General features: G+C 30.9%; 1 protein-coding gene across 2 annotated transcripts in view; it reads right to left on the bottom strand.

The window, feature by feature from the left end:
* The window catches only part of LOC129948026 (homeotic protein ocelliless), a 68,327-nt gene that overhangs the window by 7,417 nt on the left and 33,684 nt on the right, over positions 1 to 27,226 (bottom strand). Inside the window, exons 2-3 of one of the 2 annotated variants that reach the window (XM_056058835.1) lie at positions 10,184 to 10,410; positions 2,828 to 2,982 (exon numbers count right to left, since the gene is read on the bottom strand). In XM_056058835.1, the coding sequence (XP_055914810.1) occupies positions 2,828 to 2,982; positions 10,184 to 10,355 (327 nt within the window). In that variant the 5' untranslated portion in view covers positions 10,356 to 10,410. Of the gene's footprint in view, positions 1 to 2,827; positions 2,983 to 10,174; positions 10,411 to 27,226 lie in introns of both variants that reach the window. The other variant, XM_056058834.1, reaches the window with a different exon arrangement.

Genomic DNA, 27,226 nt, shown 5'->3' with positions numbered 1-27,226 from the left:
TTGACTGATTACGAAAGTAGCAGTATTGTCGCCAAGTTGTAGGATTTGGAGAAAGCCGCCACTAAGTATATTATATCAATAAAATTGTGAAGCAATAAATAATATGGTTTTCTCATTGTGAATTACGAAGCTTTCTGTCCAACTTCTTAAAATCCATCATATATTACTGTCAAAAAGCATACATATAAAAGTTTAAAGTGCTTAATTTTTTTGTTTTTGATCACAATTTATTCATTCTTATGAAATGATATACAATCTTAAAAAAAAAGAAAACGCTTTTCGAAAGTATTACTTATAGCTCAGAAATACAAAAAATAAGAAGGTCTAAATTATGAGTTGCAATGCAAATTCTTTAAAAAGAGGTCAGTAATTCATCATTTTATTTAAGAAAATGTTCCGTCGGCATTTAACACCGTATGATGCAAAGATTTATTAATCTTAACACTTTTCTATAAAACAATCAGAATCAAAAATTTTTGAAATAAAATCCAGCAATAATTTATACTCTTTTCACAAATCTTCTCTCAGCCTTCGACCATAAAGATATTTTATTCCAAAACTCTTAAATAAAACCATTAAAATTAACTAAGCCTAAACTATTACCTTTAATAAACAAGACTTTAAAAAATCTATCGTGTAAACGAAAAAGTAGCGCCACTTGTTGTTGAAAACTTATAATACAAAATATTCCCTTCAACAAAACCTAAGAAAAAAAGTAACACAAATAATTTGCATGATTTATTAATCATTTGTGTGATTTTGTTTATTTTTTCTCTCTCTAAACTTCAAATAGACATAAATATAGAGATCTTAATGCAAATTGCGCTAGAAAATTAATTTATTAATCAGCATCAGCAAACAATAATAAATTATAATAAATACTGTGATGAATTAGTGAGGATTTATTAACACAAACATTTTAAGTTTTGGACTAAAAAGTGGAGAAAATGTTGCGGGGTTTAAAATTGAAAAAGAGAAAACAAGAAATGGAGTAACAAGTGTCAAAATATTGAATTTTCATCATTTTATCTATTGTGAATAACACCCATTACACAATGTGACGTTTGTTTTGTTTGTTTATTACATATCGAAATTTTCCTGAATTTAAAGTTTGAGCGATATCTAATTTTTTTAATTTTTTTATTCACAATAATCGACAATCGCGTTAAGAAACTGGCATTTTCATTTAAGCTCCCTGCGCAGAAAAAGTGTGAACGAATAATGACTTAAGGTTATGTCAGCTGTCATTAATGTTGGTCTAGTTTAAAGTGTCATCATACAGTTCACCTTGAATGATATATTAGACAACCAAAAAGAAGAAGATAACACCATAAAGAGGCACATCTAAAATTTGACAAATTTGAAACTAAACTCCGAATGAATAACACTGCCCACTCACTCAATCTGTCAAACCCTCCATAACGGTCGTAGGTGTCACATGCCAAAACTATTCAATTCACAGTAAATATTATTATAAGAAAATCAATATCATAATATCAACTGTATGCATAGATATTTATGCAGGATAACAATTTAAGGAAAATAAATAGAATCGATGACAAACAGAAAGAAAAAATGTTAATGACTTCTGTGCAGACTTTTTGCCGTAATTTGTTTGCTTCTTTTTGCGGCTGGACATAGACTTGGACTGAACCTAACACGGACTATTGGGCACGGAGGGTGAAAAATGAAAACAGAACTATGAACATTTTTGTTAAAAAAGGTGTCATCTTTCAGGTTTTTCAAATATCTATGGCTTCAATCGATTGTCATTGTACACTCGCTTCTCACTTATGTAATGGAATGTCTCTATTATTCGTACATTTTCCAAAAGGACGATGTCCTTTGTTTCTTTTTCTTCTTCTTTTTCTTTAAACAAACAAAACAAAAATAAAAATAAGCACAGACATAGAGAAGGTTATTCACAATTATATTCCAACTCCAAGCAAGCAAAAATACTAATGACGGCTGTGTTTACAGAAATCATTATCGACAATAAACTGTCAACTGAAAAGCGGTTGTTTGACAATTCAATTGAACACGGTCATGGAAGTATAAGCATTCAAATGCCAGAGGGATGACTTTACACTGAGTATTGAGTACTGACAAAAACGACAAGGACGATGACGTCTATACGATACGAAGGATGAAATTACACATATTTTACCCTGTGGTGTAGATATAGGACTTACTTTTCTCTATTGTTGCACTTTTGTTTTCTAGTTAAGGAAGTTTTTAAAGGAAAAAAGGACATGGAACATATTTTGCATGATGATGTACGAATATACCCGCAAACAACCATCATCATCATCATCGTCGTCACCTAACCAAACATTGAAGAGGAAATAATTCTCGTTGCGTATTGTTATCTGAGGTAAAAACAAACATAGCTTGTAAAACAGCCCTTCTTCTGTTCAGATTTTTGGGCGCAATTTCAAATTAAACATTGGGCGTGCAAACATTGAAAAGCAACACAACACAGCATAAAACAGAAACCCTCAAAGTGTCATATGAAAATAATTGGGACAAAAGATGGATCGTTTTTGAACCAGGAACCATTAGCATCTCGGAATATAACCCAACGCAGTTTGTTTGCGTAAGAGATTTTTGGATTTTCAGATTTTCACATTTTATATGAAATACAGAATGACACATGTGTGACGTTACAAAGCAAAATGGTTATAGTCGGAAAGTCAAATAAGGAGTCGGCGGCAGCGTTGGGCAGGGGTGGGGTGGCATGTGAGACTGTTAAATTCTATTATGTTTGTTTTTCGATTTTTATTGTGCAATTTAAGATAAAACGAAAAGAAATTTAACTTTGACTTACCTGAACTCTTGATTCGGGAAGATTTATTTTTAGAGCAACTTCTTCTCGCATAAATATATCAGGATATCGTGTTTTGCCGAAAAGTGATTCCAGAACGTCTAATTGCGCTCGTGTAAATGTTGTACGTTCACGTCGTTGCTTGCGAGTATTCACACCTAAAAAAAGAAATAAGATAATAAGTTAAAAATGCCTAAAAGAAGTTATTCCTATCAAATATTGTTGCGATTTTTACACTTTAAATATCTCAAATATCATTAGATTTAGATAAATTGTAGTTTACTATCACTTAAAGTTAAAATAAATAAATTTATTATAAGTAATTAACAAGAGAAATGGTTTAAACACGATAAAATCGGATTGTTCGTATTTAAATGGCGCCCAACGTAACAATTTATATTTGGAAAGGACACAATTTGATTGACTAAAAATATATAAACAGTTGTGATACATAAATAAATTACTTATATTAATCAAAGAAAAATGTTGTTAATACGATCAAATCTAGTTTTTTTTGTATTTAAGTGGCGCCCAACGTTCAAATTTTTAATTAAAAAAATATCTATTTAGACAAAGAATCATCAACAATTTGAATATATAAATAAATTCCTTTTGTTGAACAAAGGAAAATGTTGTGAATACGAAAATCAAGTTCTTGTATTAAAATGGCGCCCAACTTTTCATTAAATATAAAATAAAAAGTAAATAATGAAAAACATTTTTACTCTCACATAATTGCTAATCCTTAATGGGAAATGTTCAAAACGTCTAAAAAATGTCAAAAAAATAAAGCTAAGTAATAGCTACATACAAATTTTTTTAATGAAGGAATAAAATACAAATACAATGGCCGTAGTAACTACTTAAGCTTGAACAAAACTGACGCGCTTACAAAATGTTACCTATTATTTAAGATTCTTAAATGATTTCAAATCCTTTAAATGGGCAAAATTAAGGAAATGAATAACAACAGAAGAGTTAATTTTAATGCGCCAAAATACTTATTTTTAAACATAAAAGAAAAGCAAAAACCATACTCTAGGACACTTTAGCCGCTAAAATAATGAATTATGCTTTAGATAAATATCGGAGAAAATGTACGTTGCCAGATAATTTGTGCTTTTTGTATGAATTTGATGAAATGGGACTTTTCAAGCTTCCTTTCCCAAAAATAGACACATTACCTTTCATTTTCTTACGTATAATTTAAGATTTTCAGAAAATGTCTACTCCATTATATGAAAAGAACTGCATTAAATGGCGCCCAACGGAAGACTTAAAGTTACATTCTTAGAAAGTATTTCTTTTCATAAAATTGTTGTATAAAACATCAGAAACTCTTATTTCAGGACATAACGAAAACAAAAGCCCTCCTGTTTTTCAATAAAATATTATCTACTCGTGTATTAAACACACTTTTTCCAACAAAAGCAGACAGTAGATTCCAAAATGTTCCAAAAATTAATTGCATATTCGAGTAGGTAGATAAAAGTGTATTTTAACAAAATGAAACATTGTTTCAACCAAAATACATTTTTACCTTCCTGTAAACTGTATTTATTCATCAGTTAGCTTGTATAAAGCTTTTATACTGTATGTAGGTAGGTAGTGTACACGAGCGAGCATATATCAAATAAATAAATCATCATCATATACTGTAATGTCTTCTTCCACACTATAGGTACATATATACGGACGCACCAGATATCGATACTAAATTTTGCAAACGAGGCTATAACCGAACCGAAAAAATCTATAAATAATATAAATAACGAAGGTAGTGGGCCAAAATAAAAAGGAGTCTATGATATTCATAGAGAGGTTGGTTGGCATAACGTTCGTTCTCATCGTTGTCGTTTTCGTCGTCATCGACATCGAAATATTTTGCTAAAGAGAGACCTGCGAAAGGAAGATAAGCCGCTTATGTTTTTCGGGTAATGCGAATGGAAAGAAGGACGAGTTTTGGTAAAGAGAAAGAGCTCCCCTTTCTATACTGACATTATTTCAGCATTCAGTACTCTATACCACCCTCTTTATGAAAGATGAAACTTACATCTTTATATTGAATGGGCTTTAAAGAGCAGTGAAGTATTTTCCGGTTTCACTTGACAAGAGGAAGGAAGAAAGAAGAAAAACACCCAAACTTAATTTCGCAGACATAATAATAATTGTTCAACTTTTCAGACATTTTTCTTCCAAAGTCCTCCACACTCCATCTCCATACTTGGACGTCAAAATAAACGAAATCTCAGCCCAAAAAAAAAACACAATGGGCTTGAAAAAGAAGAAGAAGCTGAAGAAGAAAAGCAATTGCAATATGAGTATACGCAAATCCCAAAAACAGCACAAAAAACCCTCTCAAAATGTTTGCTTAACTTTCGACTACTTCGACTCTTCCGATATACCGCAACCAACCACCACCCTCCCAGCATAAGATTGAAATCTTTTTTTTTTGTTTAGAAGAACATCCCTTGTTCCAACCTACTTACAATTGGTTGGCTGGCTGAATACATCATCATCCTATTCTTTCATCCGCACTCCATTTCAACAAATTCAACCCCATGCTCAACTTGTCAAAGCACAATATACCTACCTACGTAAAACGGCTGCCTATATTCAAGCCATCATACCCTACCCTATATAGCCTACCCTTCTCATCATCTTCATGTTCAATGATGAGAGAGAACTAGAGCTGTAGCTGTATAGCTCCCTTAAACTGAAACAACAAGGGACTTAGATATTTTTCAAGTACATAAGGACATTCCTATCGTCGTCGTCCTCGTCCTTTCGATATACTATATATTGTACATAGGCATCGGAGAACAGAATAGCGAGTAACTTATATAATGCTACCCCTTTGCATTGTGTTATGCGCCGCGAGTACATAATAGAGCGTTGGAACATGCTCTATTGCTATTCATAAAACCCACTTACCCATTTCGGGACTTAAGCTTCTCTATTCATAAACGTATCAAAGTAGGCATTTTTTCCGTTTGTTCGTCCTTTCTTTCTTTCTTTGCTTAGCTATATTTTTTCTTTTTTTTTTTTGATAATTTTCAATTCGATTCATTGTGTTTTTGAAACGGTGGTGACACGACACGATGCGATGCGACGGAGGGAGAGTATTATATAGAGGGCCAAAAATACTCAACTCTATGCTCACAATATTCACGCCATGGCTATATAGATCGTGGCATATTTTAGGTGATATAGTAGGTATAGAAGGAACGATTAGGGTGCCAACTATATTTCATAGGAGTTTTTATATTTGAATTGCGTGCCTAAATAATAATACCCCTGCCTCTTTACCATTTATATATATAGTCTTATTACCTACCACCAGAACCCTCATTTATATTTAATGTAAAAGTCACATTCAAAATGGGAAATGTCCAAAAACGGATTCACATTTCCCAACCAAAAAAAAAAAAAAACAAACATCTGCAGTAGCAACTCTCGAAATGAAAATAATCATAATAATAATATAATAAAAAAAGAAAATGGAATAATAAAATAAAGTATGTAAGGTATATATGTATGAATGTGTCTCCCAACCAAGTGGGAGCAGCAAATAATGGAATTAATTAAAAGAAATACAAAATTTATTACTCTAACTTTATTTTTTTTTTATTCTTGTAACATTCTCGTTCATTTGAAATAATGAAATAAAAAAGAGAAAGAATTTTTAAGCCTTGTTTAGATGAGACAGCAGGCAATAAGGCAGACGTCACATTCTTTCAAAAGTCAAACTGTCAAATGAAGTTTTAATTTTGGGTTTTGTTTGATAAATTAACTTTGCACATCTGTCAGAGGGTTTGACTTTTGAGTGACTTGTTTCTTTTTGTTAGGTTGTACATTTTTTTGGTTCTTGCGGAAGTTTGAAAGTTAAAAATGAAGACAAAAAACAGTATAATAATAAATTGAAGTATTTATAGAAACAGGACAAGAATTTGTTTTTTAAAGACTTTATTTAGGTACTTCATTTGAAAAAAATCTTAAAGTCTCGAGAAAGCCTTAAGCAATCTGGATGACAAAAAATAAACGAATATGGTACGCGAAAAACCTATCTTAGCTTCAGTGAAAAAAATAATATTATTAGTTTCTTTCTTATTTGATATGTCTTCACTGTTAAATCTGTGAATTTGTTTAACGTGATTGTCTGAATAAGATCATCAATGTGAATGGGTCTTACAGAACAAAATGCGTGTATAGAATTTGTGAATGTTTCTTTTGAATCCATAGATTAGTTTAAAATTACAATTGATGCTGGAAACATAAGAGAAAGCTATCTTATCGATATAGTCGAAAGGAACATTAAAAAAAAAATTCAAAAGTTTCTTTGTATGATGGCTAACTCACAATAACTACATATTTATCGTGAATGGGTCTCCTGAAATCGAAGATCAGTCGATAATATTTGCGAAATTTGCTTCGTTTCTTACAAACAACGAAGTTGTCGTATGAAACGGGGTAAAGTTCCTAAAAGTTGTCATGAATATCCAGTAGCTTATGATGCGTTCAAAATAGACTTTGTAAGTCTATGAAAATTGCTATTTTTTAACATTAATTTCTTGTAAATTCATGCAATACAACAGTCACCAAAACTGAAACACACATTAGTACTGTTCTAAATAAAAAAAAAAACAAAACGCTAATATTCAATTATTGGAATTATAGGAATTCCTTATCGAGATATGTTTATGAATATTTAACTCAATATCCTGTCAATTTTTGTTTTAAAATATTTTACACTTGTTGTTGGAATTTACATTCAAATCATCAATTATTTCGTAGATTTTAAAATAAAAATTGCTTTAATTCAGTGAGAAATTTGAATGTTCTAAAAATTCCAAATTTAATGGAGAAATATAATTCACAATAACTATTTGTGTTACTATTTATAGGTTTCTTCGAAAATTCTATAAATTTGTTTGTTTAGTAACTAATTTCGTTAACTGATTTTAAAATAAATGTGTTTCAGAAATTAAAATGTTAGTTGTGGGAAATTTTTCTGGATTTTTGAAGATTTTTTATTCACAATAAGAAGTGATATTAATTGGAAACAACATTTAAAAAATTACTTAATTTGAAAAGAACTAAATTGCAATTAAAGACTTCTTAGTTTGTGAATTGTGAGTACCAACATTTAAGAGAATAACAGAGGTGAGTAAAGTATTCCACATTATTGATGTGCAGTTAAAATAAAAATCTCTATACTATCTATCTATATACTAATGCCTCGGAATTTGAACCTGAGGAACATTGTAAGTTTAAATAATAATTGATAGAAATGTAAAAAAGTTGCCACTATCCAAGTAGCACACTTTTTTTTAAGCTATAAGAATAATATCTTCACAAGAAAAATAGCACATTAAATCCTTTATTTCAATGTTTATACTTGTTTCTACTATATTGACAAGATTTTCAATAAATCCTCATTTATGATGGCTTCTGCAGATAAGGCAACCAGTCCAAAAAAAGAAGACAAAAGTTCCCTTTCAAGATGTCCCGTCCCGATTTATACACGATTAAGTTTTAAAAAATCATCGTGAATGAAGTTTACTACTCTACGAGTAATATTCTACAGAGTGCTCACAGGTCACAATTTTGTTTATTTTATTTAAGTTTTCTTTTTTCTTTTTATTAAATTCATATACAAGATGTCTTGATAATTCAATTAGCATAAAATGACATTGAACATCGACTTCCATCTTTTGCATCTCTCGAAGTTGAAGTCGACGACGACGGCAACGACAACTACAAGCGACGGACACACAACTTTATTTTTATTTAGTTCTTTTTTATTGGATATTGTTGTTTTCTCTTACGGTGATTTTTTTGTTGTTGTTGTAGCTTTTTCTTAATGTCAAATCAAGGTACATATTGGATTGCATCATTATCAATATTTTTTGACATAATGAATAATGAACCAACGTATAACACGGAAAAAAGCACACAGATGATACTTTACTCTGCCTCACGCATAAAATGCACGAGTTTCAATGCAAGTTCGGTTATACGGCATGAGTAATGGGAGGGGCAGAGGGTGGAGGAAGAAGTTAGGTAGGTTAAAAATAATGGTAAGGTAGCGTAAAAAGCATACAAATAAAAGATATTTATGAGTTTAATTTATAAAAAATATAATTGACAGCACGAGCGAAAAAATAAGAAACAGAAAAGAACAGAACGGAGGAACAACAAAACAAAGTGCAGCGGGAAATAAATTTAAACAAAAATCAAAGTACCAACTTAAAGTAATGAGAGAGTAACAAATATGTGAAGTAATAAAAGATAAAAATTGCATAAAATTCAGATACATTAGTTGTATCACTTTAGAGTGGCCTTCTTTAGTGTAATATACATTTCGATTTGGATTTCGAGTGTCACAATAAATATTCCTGGCACCATATTACCTCCCGTCGCGTTGTCGTCGCCGTTGTGACCGAGTGTGTCGTCACCTCACCAGCATCAGCATGAGTTATGTGTGTGAACTTAATTGCCAGACAATGCAACAAGAGCAACAACAAAAAACGAATAAGATCAATTTGAAGATATTTTAAAGAAAATTGCATAATAAATGCCTGTGACCTAATTTACAATATTTTTGTTTGATTTTATGTTTGTTTTGCTTTTTATGACTTAAAACTTAAAAAAAAACATCTTCATGAAGAGGATTGTTTTCTTACTAAACATCTTTGAATTGGTAATCTTACGTAAAAGATATTGTGCGATAGTTGCAAAAATTATAAAAGGGAGATATACGATTTTTTTTAAACATGGCAATGAATGTGAAAGAAATATAACCCGTTACTCGTAAGTCATACATTTAATGTGTGCACTTGTTTACTTCACATCAATTTTTATCGAATGTGTTAGAAAAACAAATTACACACTCAATAAATTGAATTTAAATTGACTTGAATGCAATAAACAAAAGAGCTGAGGTTAAAACTTGATTTAAGAATTCAATTGGCTGCGAATTTGTCTTTAATGTTTTTGTTGTTGTTTTGTTTGCTTTTACGGAATTGATTATTCCTTAAGCTGTAAAAAATATTTTTCTGGCTAACTTGAGTGATATTAAGGAAAATTGGAAATAAATTTTAAAAGTAAATTCGGTTGACTATAAGAATTTTAAATTGAATCTATTTAGAGTGATTTGATTTATTAAAATACACACAAACAAATTTAATTTAACGATAATTAAACTAATAAGCTTCAATGTTAAATGAAATGATACTTAAAGTGATAAACTACAATTTTATGTGTGTTTTGTATTTTAAATGAATCGCAACAATATTTTAGCTTTTGGAATCTAAGTTGTTTTTTTTATACAAAAATTGCGATATTTACCCCACATACCTTGGGAGAACCCAACAGCTTCTAAACCGTGAGGTAACCCAAAGGGTCCAAGTGATGGCATCGGCATGCCCGGTGGTAATGGTCCATGTGGTACAGAATGATGTGGATGTGGACCACCATAACTATGCGGATGTGGTCCTAAATCACCAGATTTTAAAAAGCCCGCCGCCATGAGGGCTTCTGTTGAATGCAGCGCCACTGTGAATGAGTTTATTTTCCTTGTGTTTCTGTAAATAAAATCAAAAAATTTAAAAAAATTAGTTTTCAATTATAAATATGTTTAAGTAGGTACATAAAATATTAAGGAAGTGAAAACAGAAATCATAGACCACTTTTGAGTGACGCCCCTTTTTGTTTCGTCATCATTCAAACAAGAAAAAAGATCATAATCATCATTTTCGAAAATGAAAACAAAGAAAGAACTTTACCATCCAGACAGATGTGATGTGTTAAAAGTAAAACTCATTCAAACGTAAAATATCTATACCATAAAGTCTAAAGAGACCTCTCTTATTCTTATGGACAAACATCAAACATAACTTCCCCATAGGTATAGAAGACCAATAGATTACTCGTCATGGTAAACCATGGCATTGTTTTGCCTGCGGTTCGATGATTTTCCAATATTCACATTTTCAAGAGTGATAAAAGACGTTATCCTATATGGTGTGGCAAAATGGAAAACCAGAAAATGGTTCTTCCTTCCCAATCGCAAAAGCAAAGTGACAAATAACGTCCTATATCCCATCCGTCCGTCCCGTCGGTACTTTTCTTTGTGGGGATTTATATTTTCCTCTGCAATGTCTAAAATTTGCAATATTTTGTAGCTCGGTAATAGAAAAATTTAAATTTAAATATTTTGCACTCAATTTTTTGGAACATTTCACAGGTCAATAGATACAATTATGCTTATGCTTGCTAAGCCTAGTTCTTAGTTCTCAGAAAAGAAAATAGATGACAGGGAGGATTATGGAAACCCAAAATTTGTTAGGTCACCCAAGTGGTTTAGTTTTATTGTATTTGTTCTTTCTTTGGTTTCTTTTTGCATGTAATTACACCAAAAATACTAAACAATGGTATGCATGCATTTTGAAATAATAGAAAAATAGAAAAACGTGCCGCTTGCGTTTTGCCATTTATAAATGTAACTATTTTTGACAATACTAATTCTCCTACGCTTATACCTGTCAGTTGAATGACAATACACATGACACAATGTATATACAAAAAAAGATACAAATTCGAGACGTTTCCAAATTGTCACGTCTGAAACATTACTTTCTTAAAATTTTGGATCAGTAACAACTTTAAAAAAAGTCGCCTAATGAATCTTTTTGTTATGATTTCAAACATCCACATGTGTTACTATATAAATCCCGTGTGACAGTTGATGATGGTGATGGTGAATGACCATGCGAACGCACAGTAGCTCTCTAGCGATGATGGTCAGCAAGAAAACATCGTTAGATATCCAAACAAACACTCAATAAGTGCTTTGATAACTCTTGAAAAAACACACTTAAACTTTGATGATTGAGTTGCGACGGCACCGTTGACAAGAACTCAACTTAATTAGATTTAGGGAAACCATCACATAATTGAAATAACAAAAATGCAAAATTATGATGATGCGGCTTAAAAACACCCTGTGGCTGTCATCGATTCGAAATTTCCATTTTTTAATAGTATTTCTCTTAATGAATTGCCATATTGTCAAAACGGTAGGTAGAAGTTTTAAATAAATAATTCCTTCCTTTATTTGTCGATGATTCGGCAATATCAAAACAGACGAATATAACATTTATGAAATTTGCGTCTAAATTGTTTGACTAAATTAGTATTAACTCTCATTTGTGCTGTATCTTTTTTTATAAATGTCCGGGAGTATAAAAAAAGATAGAGATACTCGTTGTATATAAAAATATTTATGCTAATCGAATAAAGGTAATAATAAAATTATACTTCTTGTTTTGTTCAACCATAAAAAGATGATAAATATTAATAAAAAATAACAAATGTTTTTTTTTTTAAATAAATATTCTATAACACATGAGCTTGATGCTAGACATCACAGTTAGATATATGTTTGTATATATGAATAATGAACGTTATTAGTGCAAAATTAAGGTTAAATTTTGTTAGAATAAAATTATTTTATTTTTATTGTTTCTTTTTTTTTTCTTAATATAAACTTTTTAGTATTTTAGTATTTTTAAGTGGATTTTGAAGTTCTTTTTTTGTTATTTTTGTGTCTCCAATCAACTAATGTATTTTTGGGACATAAAACTTTTCATAACATTAAAAAAATAATTATTGAAAACATTTTTTTGAATCTATTAATATTTTTAGAGTTGTAAAGTTCAATGTGAGCTTGTTAATTGATAAGTGGTTTTCCCTCATTTTAAAAAATCAACAATAACTAATTAATTAAATGCACGAATACGGATTTTGGAAACTTGTACTTTTAAGTTAAAAGCTATACGCTAGATAATTCCTGTTTTATTATATTAAAAAATAAAAAGCGATGAAAATGAAAATTACAATCTTATTTCTGTTCAAATACTGAATCCGAAAAATTTGATAAAAACGATTTAATTCTATTTCGATTATTAGTTTGAATCGTTCTTGTAACTATACAAATTGTTTGAGAAGTTAATTTGTTGGAAGGCTCAAATATTCTTTATTTTGTTATCTAATTTAATTATTAAGAATTTTCATATATAAAGTCAAGTTGTAGTGCACTTATCGTTTCTATATATAAACGTTGTAAATTTTAAACAATTTCCAGCCTGTCCAATCCATTTTTAGGATTCATTCCCTTTTATTAAAAACGAACACATCCAAAAACTCCAAAAAGCGACAGTTCATGAAAAGAGCAAACAAAACTAACAGATCTTTTTCATTGAACTGTCAGAAACTCAAAAGTCACTTGTTGAAATAAATGTTAAAGCTATTTTAGTAAATTAATAAGTTGAAGCCGATTTGTACGATCTTAAAAGATTATCACTTAACTGAGTTTTTGACATTTCAAACCAAGAATTCTGTTAACTAAGTTTCTAACATTTCAAATTAAAAGTTCTGTTTGGTTTGTTTGCTTTTTCCACGAACTGTCACTATTTGGACGTGTTCAGATGCACCGATTGTATTTTAAAAGGTAATTAGTATATGTTTCCAGATACTGTAGACATACTTTATTTTGGAATAGCTGTAGTGAGTTGCTAAATGTTACCAACATTCCAAACTAGTAAAAAACGTTAAGCTCTTAACCAAAGGTTGGTTAAAAAATCGAACTTTAAATCTGCTAAGCTCAAACTTGCATTTAAATGTTTCAAAAAAAGGATTTAGTCTGTTAATTTTCTTAGATGAACTTCTAGAATCTGATAATGTTCCCATTAAAAAAAATAAGCACATGTTTTGAAGTTAAAATAAAGACTTAATTTCTGCGACTAGGGTCAAACTTGTAATCATTTTTTAAAAATCTATCGTTCTAGGTTAAGCCTTCAATTATCGAACCAGTCAATAATCTCATTCCTTTCTTAAACTTTTACTTAAAAGTAAATATAGGTCTTACAAATACGAATAAGCTCTTAAAATAAAATGTTAACATTTGTACAAGTTGCAAAAATTAGTAAACCTATCAAAACACAATGCATCATAATTAAAGAACTTTTCCTGCCACACATTTTTTTCTTCTTTTATTATAGAATGGAACCCCCAACGATGACGTACGACGTGTGCCAAATGTTAAGTGGAGAGAATTAGATAATGCACTCTGAATTTGAATGCAATAAGTAACCTGAGCCCATATCTCTCAAGTATCCTTCAAATTTGCCAAAGAACGAAAGTCAATAAACATCAGAAACACTCCATAGTCATCGTCCTCTCTTGATCCCCGACACCTACTCACAAATAATAATAATAATAACAACAACAATGATCAAACTGAAGTAATGATCCCGATTTCGATCTCGATCCCGATCCGAGTGAAGAGGCACTCAAATGGGATCGGGAAGCAATGGAACATGAGACCGACGCGACATGGACGGCAGCGGAGGCAAAGGCAAAGGCAGAGGAACAGCAGCGAAGAACCATACCTTAATGAAATGGAAACTTGTAATTACACGGCTGAATAGATCGATTTTTGTGTGCCTAACAAGCATTTTAGGGCTTTTCAAGAACTACCTCAGATACTTTTGTGATGAAATTTGAGATGAGAATTAGGTTACCTCACGGTCACGGTTTTCCCAAAGATATGAACCTTGCTTCTTTCTCTAGCGTGTATCTTTTAGGTTGGTTCTCGAACTCGAATATAAGTGATATGCTGCTGTTTTGAGAGAGTTTGAGATATTGTTTTTGTTGGTGTGTCACTTTGCACCATCAAAATAATTTGTGTTGTTGTTATTGTTGTTGGGAATATCGAAGATCGAATTCAACGATCAAAAAAGTGTCCAAATTGAATTTCTTTATAAGCAACGCATTTATTTGAATTTAGTTGTTTTTGTTTGTGGCTTTTTTTCAGAACCATATACAAGTCCAAGAAACAAGCAGAGATAACTCAAAAAGTGAGTACTCTTGGTTTCGGTCTTGGTCTTGTCGACGACGACGATGATGACTGACGATGACGATGTGACGACCTATTTCACATTTTAGATTATTTCAATTTGATTGACTTATGATTTAAAAATCCACTTTGCGTCTCTCGCATTCAAAAGATATTCATCATATACGAGTATAAAAAAATATATAAGAACGCGTTACCACAATAGAAACTTACGTTGTTTTTTTTATTGTTTCGATTTTCTTGTTCTTTCATTTTCATATACCGGATGAATCAACATCGAAGTCATGATGTTTTTTTTATATGAAACGAGGTATAGATAAAGTTTTGAGTAGGCGTTTTGACGTTTATTATAATTTGAATATTCTCGGTGACATTTTTATTGTTTGATTACATCAAAAAATTAAACAATATCATTGATGATGGAGAATTGGTTGTTTTGTTATGTATTGTATGTATTTGCATATAAATAAATAAATCAATTTTTGAATTTTTTTTAATTAAAAGATTTGTTGTTCTTTATATTATGTCTGCAGATGGTTGTTGTAAGCCATAAAAAGCTGATAGAAACTTATGTATTAGGTACGACAAAGCTGATATTTTAATTTGATAAACAAATATTGACCTAGTCATAGAAACAACCAAACCTACAATCAGACCCATGAAGTAGTTTCTGGTTTTAATTAAAATTATGGCAGAAGATGAGTGTGACTGATTATAACTGAAACCTACAGCATTTTCAAAAAAAGTCTAGAAACATCATAAGGGAGCGCCATCTGTACGTTTTATGTTCAAAATTGAATAACTCCGCCATTTTTCAGCCTATTGCACAGATAGACATACAATCAAACAGAAAGAGGGCGCTGAAATCGTAGCGTTTTATAAATATTTAAACCGATCATTAAATCGTCTTTGATACTCATCTCATCTTCTCCGTCGGAGTTAATAAACAAAATTGGAGAATTTTGAAGAATCAGAATATTCACGTTATTCATCAAACACCATTGCGTAAGTAGTCCACCTTACTGATAAATTATTTCGAGCCCTTTCCGCCAAATTATCGTAAGCGCTAAAAAAAACTTTGATCATAAACAAAAAATCCAAAGGTTTACTGCACGATAATATATTGCTCTAATTTGAAGAGACCGTGCGTCGACGGCATATGATACCGTCGAATTTTGGTGCTTGTCCATAGATGCCGGATAATGATTATTCTCAACACTGCAACCGCTGTCATTAAGTTCTTGCAGAGGACAAATTGTCTAAAAGAAGGATACTTTGAGATTTAACATTAAAATGTATCCTATGAAGCTGAACACTATTGACGAATTCAAAGTTAATATCTGAGCTGCTGAAATAGCTGCCACAATATGCCCAAAATGCAGTTCAATTTTATGATGCAGAATGTTCCCAAAAGAGATTACTTACTGTGTACTAAATGGGAATGGTAATTTAAATGACATTTTAAACCTGGAATACAATTAATGACCACAAACATCCTAAAAGAATCTTGTTTATTTTTGTGCTGAAAAATGGTGGCGTAACTAAATTTTAAAATATTTCCAATATCAAAAAACCTTAACGAACTATGATTATGTCTGTTATAATTTTCCAGACAATAAAAGACTTTAATAAAGCCTAAAAGACTGTTTCTTTTTAAGTCTTCGAGTTCTTCAAGATTACTCAAAAAGTAATTTCCTAAGATCGGGGCAATTATCAATATTCTAAATATTAAGAAACTGTATTCCAACATTTTAATCATTTGGTAGTTATTAAAATACTAAATCCCTTTTATCGAGCATGATGCATCTGAATACGACTAAAAAGTGACTATGGTGCATTTGAACACGTCTAAAACGTGTTTGTAAAAAAAGAACAAAGCGAACAGATCTAAATCAAATGAAGTTAATTTGAAATGTCGGAAACTTGGATGCCAAATTAAATCTAACATACAAAACTTAAGAAAACTATTTTCTGAATATAAGTGTCAATTTTTGTCACCTAAGCATATCTTATTTTTAGGAAAGCTTCAATAAACCTCTTTTAACATATTTTGGTCCTTGTTGTTTGTTAAAAAATGTCACTTTTTCTTTAAAAAAACATAACGCAAGTTTAATTTGCGTTGTTATATGAAATACAAACCACAAAATTCAATCCACAACTCCTTGTTAACAATATCCTTCTTTTTTTGAAATTCTATGCCTATAAAATATTAAAATAACAAAAAACGTAAACATAATTATAAAATACTATATGTCGGTCTTCTGTGTGTTTTCCTTTAAAGTTAAGTTAAGTTAAGCCTTAACTTTTGAAACAAAAAGCCATTCTTTTAACACAAAAACTATGTTTCTGTCAGATTATTAAATTTCTTCTAACAACTTAAAATTCGTCTTACAAATCTATGAAACAAAACAAAAAGACAAAAACAACAACAAACAAAAACCGTATAGAATATCTGTAACTATCTGTCTTTCTTAAGTTTATTACGCGTCTTCCTAAACACATTATAAAAAACTCAACCCAAGACAATCTAATTCTAATCAGTTGACTTCCTTAACGAAAAGATAACTTATCTTCTACAACACCACAGCCAGTAGCGATTCATCATAAAATGAAAAGAAAATTAATAAAACATTTAACAATCAAAAAGAATACTTAAAAATTAAAACAGGTAGTAGGTACGAGACGAGTCCGCAACCAACCTACTTCTATAACTTTAACATAAATATACAGAAACCAACAACAAAAATAGTAACTAATTTTTATCGAATGATGTTTTTTTGTACGTGTTTTTAATTCTTCCCAAGCAGAATCTTTTAAAAAGCAATAGAAATCAAGCAGCTAGATTAATGTAACTAATTTATATTTGAAATTGCGTTTTTATGCTAATTTAAACAACAACAACAAAAAGAAGAAGATTTCTTCGAAGGTAGAACTAAAAGATAGATACAAAAACTCACATGTGGAACAGATACATTTTTTTTTATCTTTCAATAATATAATAATTAATAATTATATCATAATCAATGCCGAGGGAAAACTCTTCTCGGTTAGGTCCGTTTAATATAAATTATGCATTTTCTTTTTCTATTTTTTATTCTTCTTGCCACAAAAATAGAAACCCAAAATTTGAGATACTATGGAGATTTATGCAACCGACTTTTTGACAATAAATTATAAAATAGCTATGTCTGCTAATTTATGAGCAATTTTTGAATTTTATTCTATTTTTTTTTTTTTCAAAAATGTGTGTTTAAATCATTTTTGTATGAACAGAAACATGACAAAAAACACGGCGGAATTGGAGGAAAAATTCAAAACAAATTATAAATAATAATTTTTGTATCTTTTTTGTATTGTTGTTGTTGTGTGATAACAAAAGAAGAAGTGATATCAAAAAATAAACTTCAAATTCAGCAGCAAAACGCCTCAAAAAGAAGACTGGTTTTGGTCCATCATTTGCATCCATATAGACTCGTCTCGTGGTCTAACGTCTATTACGTCCACTATACAGCTACTACCGTATAGTGTGCTGTCACTTTGTGCGGCAGAATACAAATGATGAATTAAAATGACTTAATTACTTTGTATTAAATGTGCATAAATTAATTATTTATGCATTAAGCCATATATTAGACACAAAAATATGGTCAAATATAGGTACCGTAGTTCTTGTGTTGTATATTCATAAAATAAAACTATATTTTTTTATTTGTTGTTTAGAATTTTAAACTAAAGATAGATACTTAGATACTCATGATTCGGTATTCAATCGAATCTATATATTTAGATACAAATATATCTAACATTTCCCTGGTCGGTGGTCAGTTTTCTGATAGTTTTTTGTTGTTGTTTTTGTTTTTGTTTTTTAATCAGTGTGAAATCTGAAATTTTAATTAACTATTATTGCTTTCGATTAAATAATATAACAGGCAATTATAATTAACCGTTTTCACTGTATATCTACGCTTATGTGCATCTGACATTTTCATTTGTTTGGATGTAAAAATTTGCATTTATTTCTGTGTATGGTTTTAAATGAGTCTAGACAAAAGTCTAGTGCATCGAATAAATAAAATATAGATTTACATATTTGAAGACGAAAAAAAAAAATAGACAAAAATAATTGATGTATTCTGTGTTATCGGACATAAATAATATGCTGCCATTAGAGAAACAATGAAATATAAATTAAAGATATTATGCCAAACTGTAGTATATTTCTTTTGTCATAAATGGTTTCGATTTTATCGTTTGTCTTTTATTTTGGTTTTGGTGAAACTCGATTCTTGTGTGAATTTATAAAATATGAGAGTTTTTTGTTGTTGTGTGACAAAAAGTGGAAAATTTGGAAGGTTCCCATGCCTAATAATCTTATAAGGTTTGTTTATTTTATATTGATTTGAATAAAATATATGTTTTATTTATTGTTTTTTACTAACATACAAAAGAAAATCTATAGGTTTTTGTTTTTTCTTTAAAATACGGAAGCTTTTTTAATGTTTCATCATTAATTTTGTCATAAACAGAGGTATATTATTACTGGTATATGTTTTAGAAACATTTATGTAACGGTAGTAGGTGAATGAATTGTGGACTTTAGATGATGGAAATGTAAGAGGAATGCATTTCAAGACACCCGCGCAAAATGTTAATGTTTTACCATTCGGCAATTATCTAAATATTTCGCAATTTCCTACAAATTTCCTTTTATTAAAATTGTTTCAACTGAACACGTCTTAACATCAGTAACAGTTGGTAAAAATCAACGCATCAAACAAACGTAAATTTGTTGAACGGCGGACATTTTGATTTGAAATGTCAGAAGCAGAGAATCCATAGTAAATCATCAAAAGTCAACCCAGCCATTTTGTGTCTTTTAAACTTTAGGAAAGTGTCAAGATATTTTAGAATCCTAAGATCATTTCAAATTAACAAGCTCGTATTTTTAATACAAAACTAAATTTTCGCAAATTTGTTTGATTGTAATTTTGAAATGTGAGTTCAAACAAACTTTCTTCAAACAAATTTTTCTTGTTGCGTCGTCTCGGTCGAAATCGGAAGAGTTATTGATTATAAGCGCCATTTTGTTCACATAAATGTCAGATTTAGTTTAGAAAAATAGCTATACAAAATAAATCTAAGTTTTTCACAAGCTTAAAAAACAAATTTAAAACAATTTAAATTAAAAATTCTCATAAGGAATTAACAAAAAACACAAATGGAAAAAAGCCTATTTATCAATTCAATTAATCTTTTAGTTATTCCTTACAAACTTGCATAAGTATAAATTACTTGATCTTCTGGAGTCTGAATTGTTATTGTATTGTTTATAGTAACCTTCGTCTTTTTCTTATTGTTATTGTTGTATATAGAACAATTAACATGAATGCTCTTGAAGTCATAAATTTAGGTCTTACAAAAATAAACAAACTTGGTGAAAGAAATTAGGAACTGCAAGAAGGTGATGAACATTATACTAAAGTATTTGTTGAAGTTAGGAAAAACCTTGCATTTTATTTAAACATATAATTTAAGCTGAAGTTTACATAAAACTATAAAATGAAAAGCACACGATATTTACGGTCTTTTGAAATCGCTTTATCTAAGTTATCTAACCAAACAATTCATTCATTTATGTGTTGCCTTACTTCTATTTGACAGATTAAAAACTTAATGAATTTACAACAATCATTATGAAGAACGCAACGTGATGCATGCATCAACGGCAACGTAATGAATCTATCAATAGAAACGTAGTGAATTAGTCCAAAGTTGTAGTCTTTTCAAGTCGTTTTATCTAACTTATCTAGCCATAAATAGGTACTTCTATATTGACTAACTTTTACTTGACACTTTACAAATTTGACGAATTGTCAAGAATCACTTTGCGACAACGCAACATAATGAATCTATCAACGGATACGTAATGAATCAAAAGTGAAAAGTTGTAGTTTTGATGAATTTACGCTCTTTTCAAGACGCTTTATCTAAGTTATCTAACCAAACAATTCAAATATGTAATGATTTGCAGCGTTGGTACTTTTATATTCCCTTACTTCTATTTGACAGTTGAAAAACTTGGGGAATTGACAATTATCACTCATGAAGAACGCAACGTTATGCATGCTTCAACGGCAACGTAATGAATCTATCAACAGAAACGTAGTGAATTAGTCAAAAGTCGTAGTTTTGATGAATTTATGCTCTTTTTAAGTCGATTTATCTAAGTTATCTAGCCATAAATAGATACTTCTATATTGACTAACTTTAATTTGATTTAAGATAAACTTAACGAATTGCTTGAAACCACTATGAGACAACACAACGTAATGAATCTATCCACGGAAACGTAATAAATTAGTAAGTAAGTAAGTATTGCTATTTCACATAATTTATTTGTTTCTGATATACTCGGAAGAAGCTTTTAACTTTGACTTCGAATTTGTTAATTTGTGTTATTTGTTGCTTTTCTGTTAAAAGAAACAACATTTTAAACAAAATCAAAGATTCTATTGTCATCTAACTTTGTTGACCATAAAAATCAGCTTCGAATTTCTGCCGGGAAATGTTCAAAACAATTTTAATCTGAGTTTACACTTTTAGACTTTTTTAACCAAATCAAAATAGAACAACAAATTCTATTAAAAATTTAACTTATTCGTAAAATTCTTTCCTAAACAAATCTGTTTGATTTGCCAACCGAATACGCTTCTTTCCCACAAACAGTACTAAGAAATCAAAGTTTGACACTTAAGAGAGATAAACGTCAACAAACAATAACCTTTTAGACAAGCACTTTTTGTGGTTTTCAGTTGGGACTAACTTTAGACATGTCTTTTTGCAAGACACAAATCCAGTTGTCAAAAGATTCAACCAATAAAATGGTCTATTTTGTTGACTTGACATAAGTTTAGATCTATTTCAAATCTATAACTATAACGAATCTGTCAATTTAACCAAATGAAAACTCAAACATTACTTTGATGAATCTGATAGATTACAATGTGTTTGATTAAAGCAATTAATGTTGAGGATGGAATTTTAACTTCTACGAATATTTTAACGACGTGGACGAAACATACAAAAGTTATATTTTAAAACGGTTTGATTTTAATTTTGAAATTTAAATGTCAGAATATAGCAAATGAAATGTTCAAAACAAAGCTTTATCCAATTCTATTTGATCATCGGATCAATATTTGCTAACTTTAAACGGGATCAACTACTAATTGTTTACGGGAACATTGCTTACATAAAAATGAGTACCTGTTCTAAAAGTTAAGCTCTTGGAAAGTCGAATTTAAGCTAGGAGATTTTAAATTTATAAAACTACTTAAATCTTAATTAGGTACGTACCTATGCAAAAGTTAATACCTACTCAACACTTTTTTATTTGTTTAAAACTTTTTTGGGAACTAAAGTCTGAAAAATTCCTAACGACACTAAATCAAAGAAATTTTCCATGTACATTATTATGAAATTTAAAGATGTTTTTAGGGTTCTTCACCACAAAAAAAAACTAATAAAAAATCAAAACCGCCGCCGCCGCCGTCGGAATCGCGCACCAAATCTCAAAACAAACCTATACATCCGTTATACGAGCATATCTGAAAACCCAAAAACGTGAAACTTACCGAAAAAATTAGCAAAGAACTGCTAAAGTCTCCTTTTCAGCGCTTGTGCCTTTGAAAGAAGATAAAGTTGCCGCAGGAATATTCCAAAAGTGTTGTTTAGATGTTTTTGTTTAAAGTTAGATTTAAAGTTAGAGACAGTCCAATCGATATAACTTTTACTTAAGTCCGTTGAATTTTTGTAAAGAGTTTATATATTTTTTGAATCTTTATTTATTTACTGAATTTATTTTGTTCAACATTGATTTGAAAAAAACTTTTTAAATATGATTTTCAGCAACACACAAGTATTTTAAAGTTGAACTTATCGTTAACTTAACGCGCACTTCACTATCTTTTATTTTGTTTTGTAGCTTTGTTTACGTTGGTATCCTTATTTATTAGCACGGGGTTATTTTTCAGTAATTTTGTTTAAAACTTTAATCCAAATTTATGAGAATTGAATATAGGGTCAGCATTACACAAAACATTAAGAGAGATTATGGTATTTTTCCCGAAAGAATTTTTAAAGAAAAATTATATAAAACGAAAAATATAAATAAATGAGCAGTGTCCGTGTCCGTCGGAAGTAGGGTCCAGTTAGTATCTGACGAAAGAGTTCTGTAATATAGTTTATGCTTGATGCAGTTATATCCTTTAACTGAGATTGATAGTCTTTGGATTAGTTGGTATTTATCTGTGCTAATCGCGGTTTAAAGATGCGATTTTGACAAACAAAAATGTAACAACAATTATTGTATCTTTAAGTAGGTAAAACGTATCTATACGACTAATCCAAGTACGCGACACTTTTTCTTCTTCTTCGTCTTACACACCACCAGCGCAAAAGCCAGCAACAACAAAAATAAATGAAGCAAGTGATTATAGGGTAACCGTAACGATGACGAGCGACGGAGGAGCGAGTTGGTTTAAGGCAAATATTGTATTCATATAAACGTATTCCCAAGATTCGAATGCGAATCAAGCAGATATTCGAACCGAACGAACGTCACTTTGAAACTGAGAGACTTAAAACTTGATTCGGCCACACACCTTCATCCGTTGTGTTTCGACTGCAAACCGGTTCTTTGGGCGCTATGTACGTCAGAGAATACACCCTGTTAATTGCGTTCGAGTGAGATGGCTATAGCTTATTCACTATTGCACCCACACTTGTTGCAATAAGGTCTCGTTCTCACTCTCGCGCAGAACATCCGATTCGATGAGATTCAGGAATTACCTGCGTAGCAATGGTCGCTAGCTCCGCCTTAAATATCGACCCTCATTTTGGTATTCGCTTGATGTGAGTGAGATAGCACAATGGTGGATGATATGCTTGACTTTAAAAGAGAGAGTGAGAAGGGCAGATTATTTGGTACCGTATCTTTCTATCTAGATACAAATTTATCGATGCCACAAATAAACACAGCGGGAGTTGACGTCGCCGTTGTCGTCGTCGTCTTCTTCGTTGAGTAAAAATAATAGATACCCGTCCCGTACCTACGTTGTTCGTTGTGGTTGTGGAATGGATCCAGTGATAGGGGGTTTCGGTTGAACTGCTCCCTGCCCAGCGGGAGTGGGTTTGACTTTTGAAGAAATCACTTTTTTTTTCTTGGTCGTGTTTTGTTTCTTAGCTTTTTTATTTTTGGGCTTCAGCTTCTGTGCCTCTGTCATCAATGTGCAGCACTTTTTTAGACGTCTTCTTAGTTTTATTTTTGTTTGTATATTTTTCAATGCGAAACATGGAAATGTTGAAAAATCAACCTTTATTTTTGAAGTATTTTAATTCAACAGCAGCAGCGGCACGGCACCAGAGTCAGAGAAGCTATAGGAGCAAGGGTTCTGGAATCGGTGGCTGTTTGGTTGTTTGTTGTTGTTTTTTGGTTGGTTGGCTGGTTGGTTCTACCATTTTTATTTTAATATCTTCTTGATGAGGCACTTTTCGTTTGTTCGCGCGTTCGTTTGTCGTTGGTGACTTTTATGTGCCCCTGCAATGTGAAGACTTGTATATGTAGGTAGAGTTCATATCGCATATATGTATAGAATGTTGGCTGTGGAAATATAACGATCCCGATTCCGATCCCGGGCTCTTGGTATAGAGGAGTCCCGTCATGTTTAAATTATTTGCATCTGAATCTGTTTTGTTCGCCATGTTTTTGCTGGATGGTTGTAAGTAGGAATGGTGGCGGGGTATAGAGGGGATACGGGGAACGGTACGAGTATCCTTTATATATTTTTTCCTTCATTTCGATAAAAAAAAACAATCGACTCTTGTTTGTCGCAATCCCTTTGTCATGGAGACGTCGTCGTCGTTGTTGTCGACGCTGCTCGACGTATCTATATACCTTGAGATATAAAGCTCCAAACCTACCTACAAAGAGGTAGCCACTTGTGCCATTAAATGGGGTTGCCTCCATTTGGGACAATAGAGGCTAAAACTAGAACCGTTCTGAAGCTGAAGGAGCGCACTTCAATGCTCCTTGTTAGATATAGATGCAGGGTTTTGGCATTCGTAGCTCTTTATAGGTACATATATATCTTTTCGTTAAGTATAGAGGAACCTAACTAAAGGTATAGATATAGATAAATATCCTTTAGGTTATGCTTTTGTTTGTCACGTTTCTACTGCTGCTGCTGGTGCTAGTTGCGCTGGCTGTTGTTGGAGGATGAATGTAAGTACTAATCTAAATAATAGGTGGGTGTGACTTGGGTTGGGCGCCATTTAACTCTCTCTGGATCTGGATGCATTCAAAATACTATACACACACAAGAGGACTAGATAGTTAGGTAGGTATATACTCACTTCACTTGATGCAAACTCATTGATGTTGCAAATGCAATCAAAGTGGCTATTGTTTCATTAAAGTACAAGAAATATGTATACTTCGAGGTATACCTAGATACAAAAGTCTTATACCTATCTATGGTTCTATAGAATGCCATCACTCTTTGTGCAGGAAAGATAATATATACATGTTCATATATCTATGGATGCAGCAATTGATGGTAGTACCTATTTATCTATAGGTTTTGGGTGGTTATACCACATTCGACAAAGGGTGGTTGGAAGTGGTGCCGGAGCCAGAGCCGTTGGACGGTGATGGTGGTGTATATTTGCGAGCTCATTTAATGCTCAGATTAAACTTGACTATTAAATAAACATGTTTTGTGTTTTTGTTGGTTATGGGTTGAGAAAGGAAAAATATGTAAAACGAAGAATTTCTTTGGTTAATGACATGTTCTTCATCAAATGACCTCTCTCTCTTTCTCTCTTTTATTATATGACTCTTTTATAGATGTTAAGGAATTTTATTTAATATTTTTATAGATACATTTTTATCATATTAAATTCAAGATGGATAATGATAAAAATATTCACTACTCTTTAAGCTACGCCAACTACGACTAGAATTTTAACAGGCTTATCCTTAAAATCATAAACATAAACATTAAAATTAAGTATTCAGAATTAACAAAATCATAAAAAATTATTAGGTAGGTACTTTATTACTTTTTAAAACATTTCCTTATAAATTTTGTGTAATAAAATGAGTTTCAATTTGAATAAAAAAAAATAAATAATTATCAAATATTATTGGATAGAAAATAAGTACCTATACCTAATAAGAAAGTTGGATCAAAAACTATTGATTATTATTATTCAGTCTAGAAAATAGCAATGAAATAAAAGTACACTGTGACGTATACGCATTCTTTTTATTCTAACGAATTTTAAAACAGATTGTTTTCCATTTTTGTTTATCAATCAACATGTTTCTTTAATATATTTGTCATGTTAACATTTTTCTTTTGGAAAAAACAAAGAATTATTTATTTATTTTGAAAATCTTTTTTTTTACTTACAAAATCTTTAATTCAAAAATAATTGCCGTAACATAATGTATGTTATTTTAAAACTTGGAGCCATATTTTTTTATTCCAAGTTGATATTTTAAAGCGATTTTTTCAAATCTAGAGTGGATCAACTTAAGGTTTTCTGATCTTCTAAAAAGTGATAGAAAGTTAATTTTTTCTTCCACCTCATGTAGTCCATGAATTACTTAGTCGTTTGAAAAAAAAACAGACTTTGCGTTAAATCCGGTATTTCTAATTTTTTGGTTACTATAGGTTATGACGTTGGCCTAATATTAATAATGCAAGTTACCGACCATGAGCGAAGAAGCAAGAGGTCCACAAAATCAGAATCGCTTATGGTTCGATTTCGGAAAGTATTGGGTACGCACAGAGTCGAAATCGGGCTCAAAATGAAGAAAAAATTGGGCTTTAAATCGTAGAGTGTATTAAGGGTGTAGAAACTAGCCCATCAGGTTTAAATCAACAATACCTGAACTAAAACTAATGATTTTCGCAGTTCTGTCAACATTTTGCCATGTGGCGTTCAGACTTCGATTTCGAAATCCTGGATTATTTACAAGGCCAACGTCATAAACACCTAGAAAAACAAAATTTGAACTATCGTATTTATGGAAACAGCTCTTTTAGTCGAGAGAAAACTACTTGATCAAAAAATAGTGAGATAAATTGTAATAGTTTCCTATTTTCTCAAAAACAAAAATATTTTTTTAGATTTGTCCTTTTGGTGTTAAATCAATAATTGACAAGGAAATTGACAACTAATACAAAACTTTACTCAATATCATATATTTTTTTTTTCTAATAATATGAAAAAAGCAACATTTTTAAAAAGTTACTGGAAGAATGGATTTTTGGCTTTGAGAAAAGTTATATTACAATAATGAACATGTTGCCCTTGTGTCCAATCTTTGGTTTTGTTTGTCAACTTACTTATCTGACAAATTAAACCTCCAGAGATTCCATTTCATTGTTTCATCTTTTGGTTTAATCTTTTCA

This window comes from Eupeodes corollae, chromosome 2 (assembly GCF_945859685.1).
Source record: "Eupeodes corollae chromosome 2, idEupCoro1.1, whole genome shotgun sequence".
NCBI lineage: Eukaryota > Metazoa > Arthropoda > Insecta > Diptera > Syrphidae > Eupeodes > Eupeodes corollae.
Note: the sequence above shows the minus strand (reverse complement) of the source record. Positions and strands in the feature narration are given on the sequence as shown.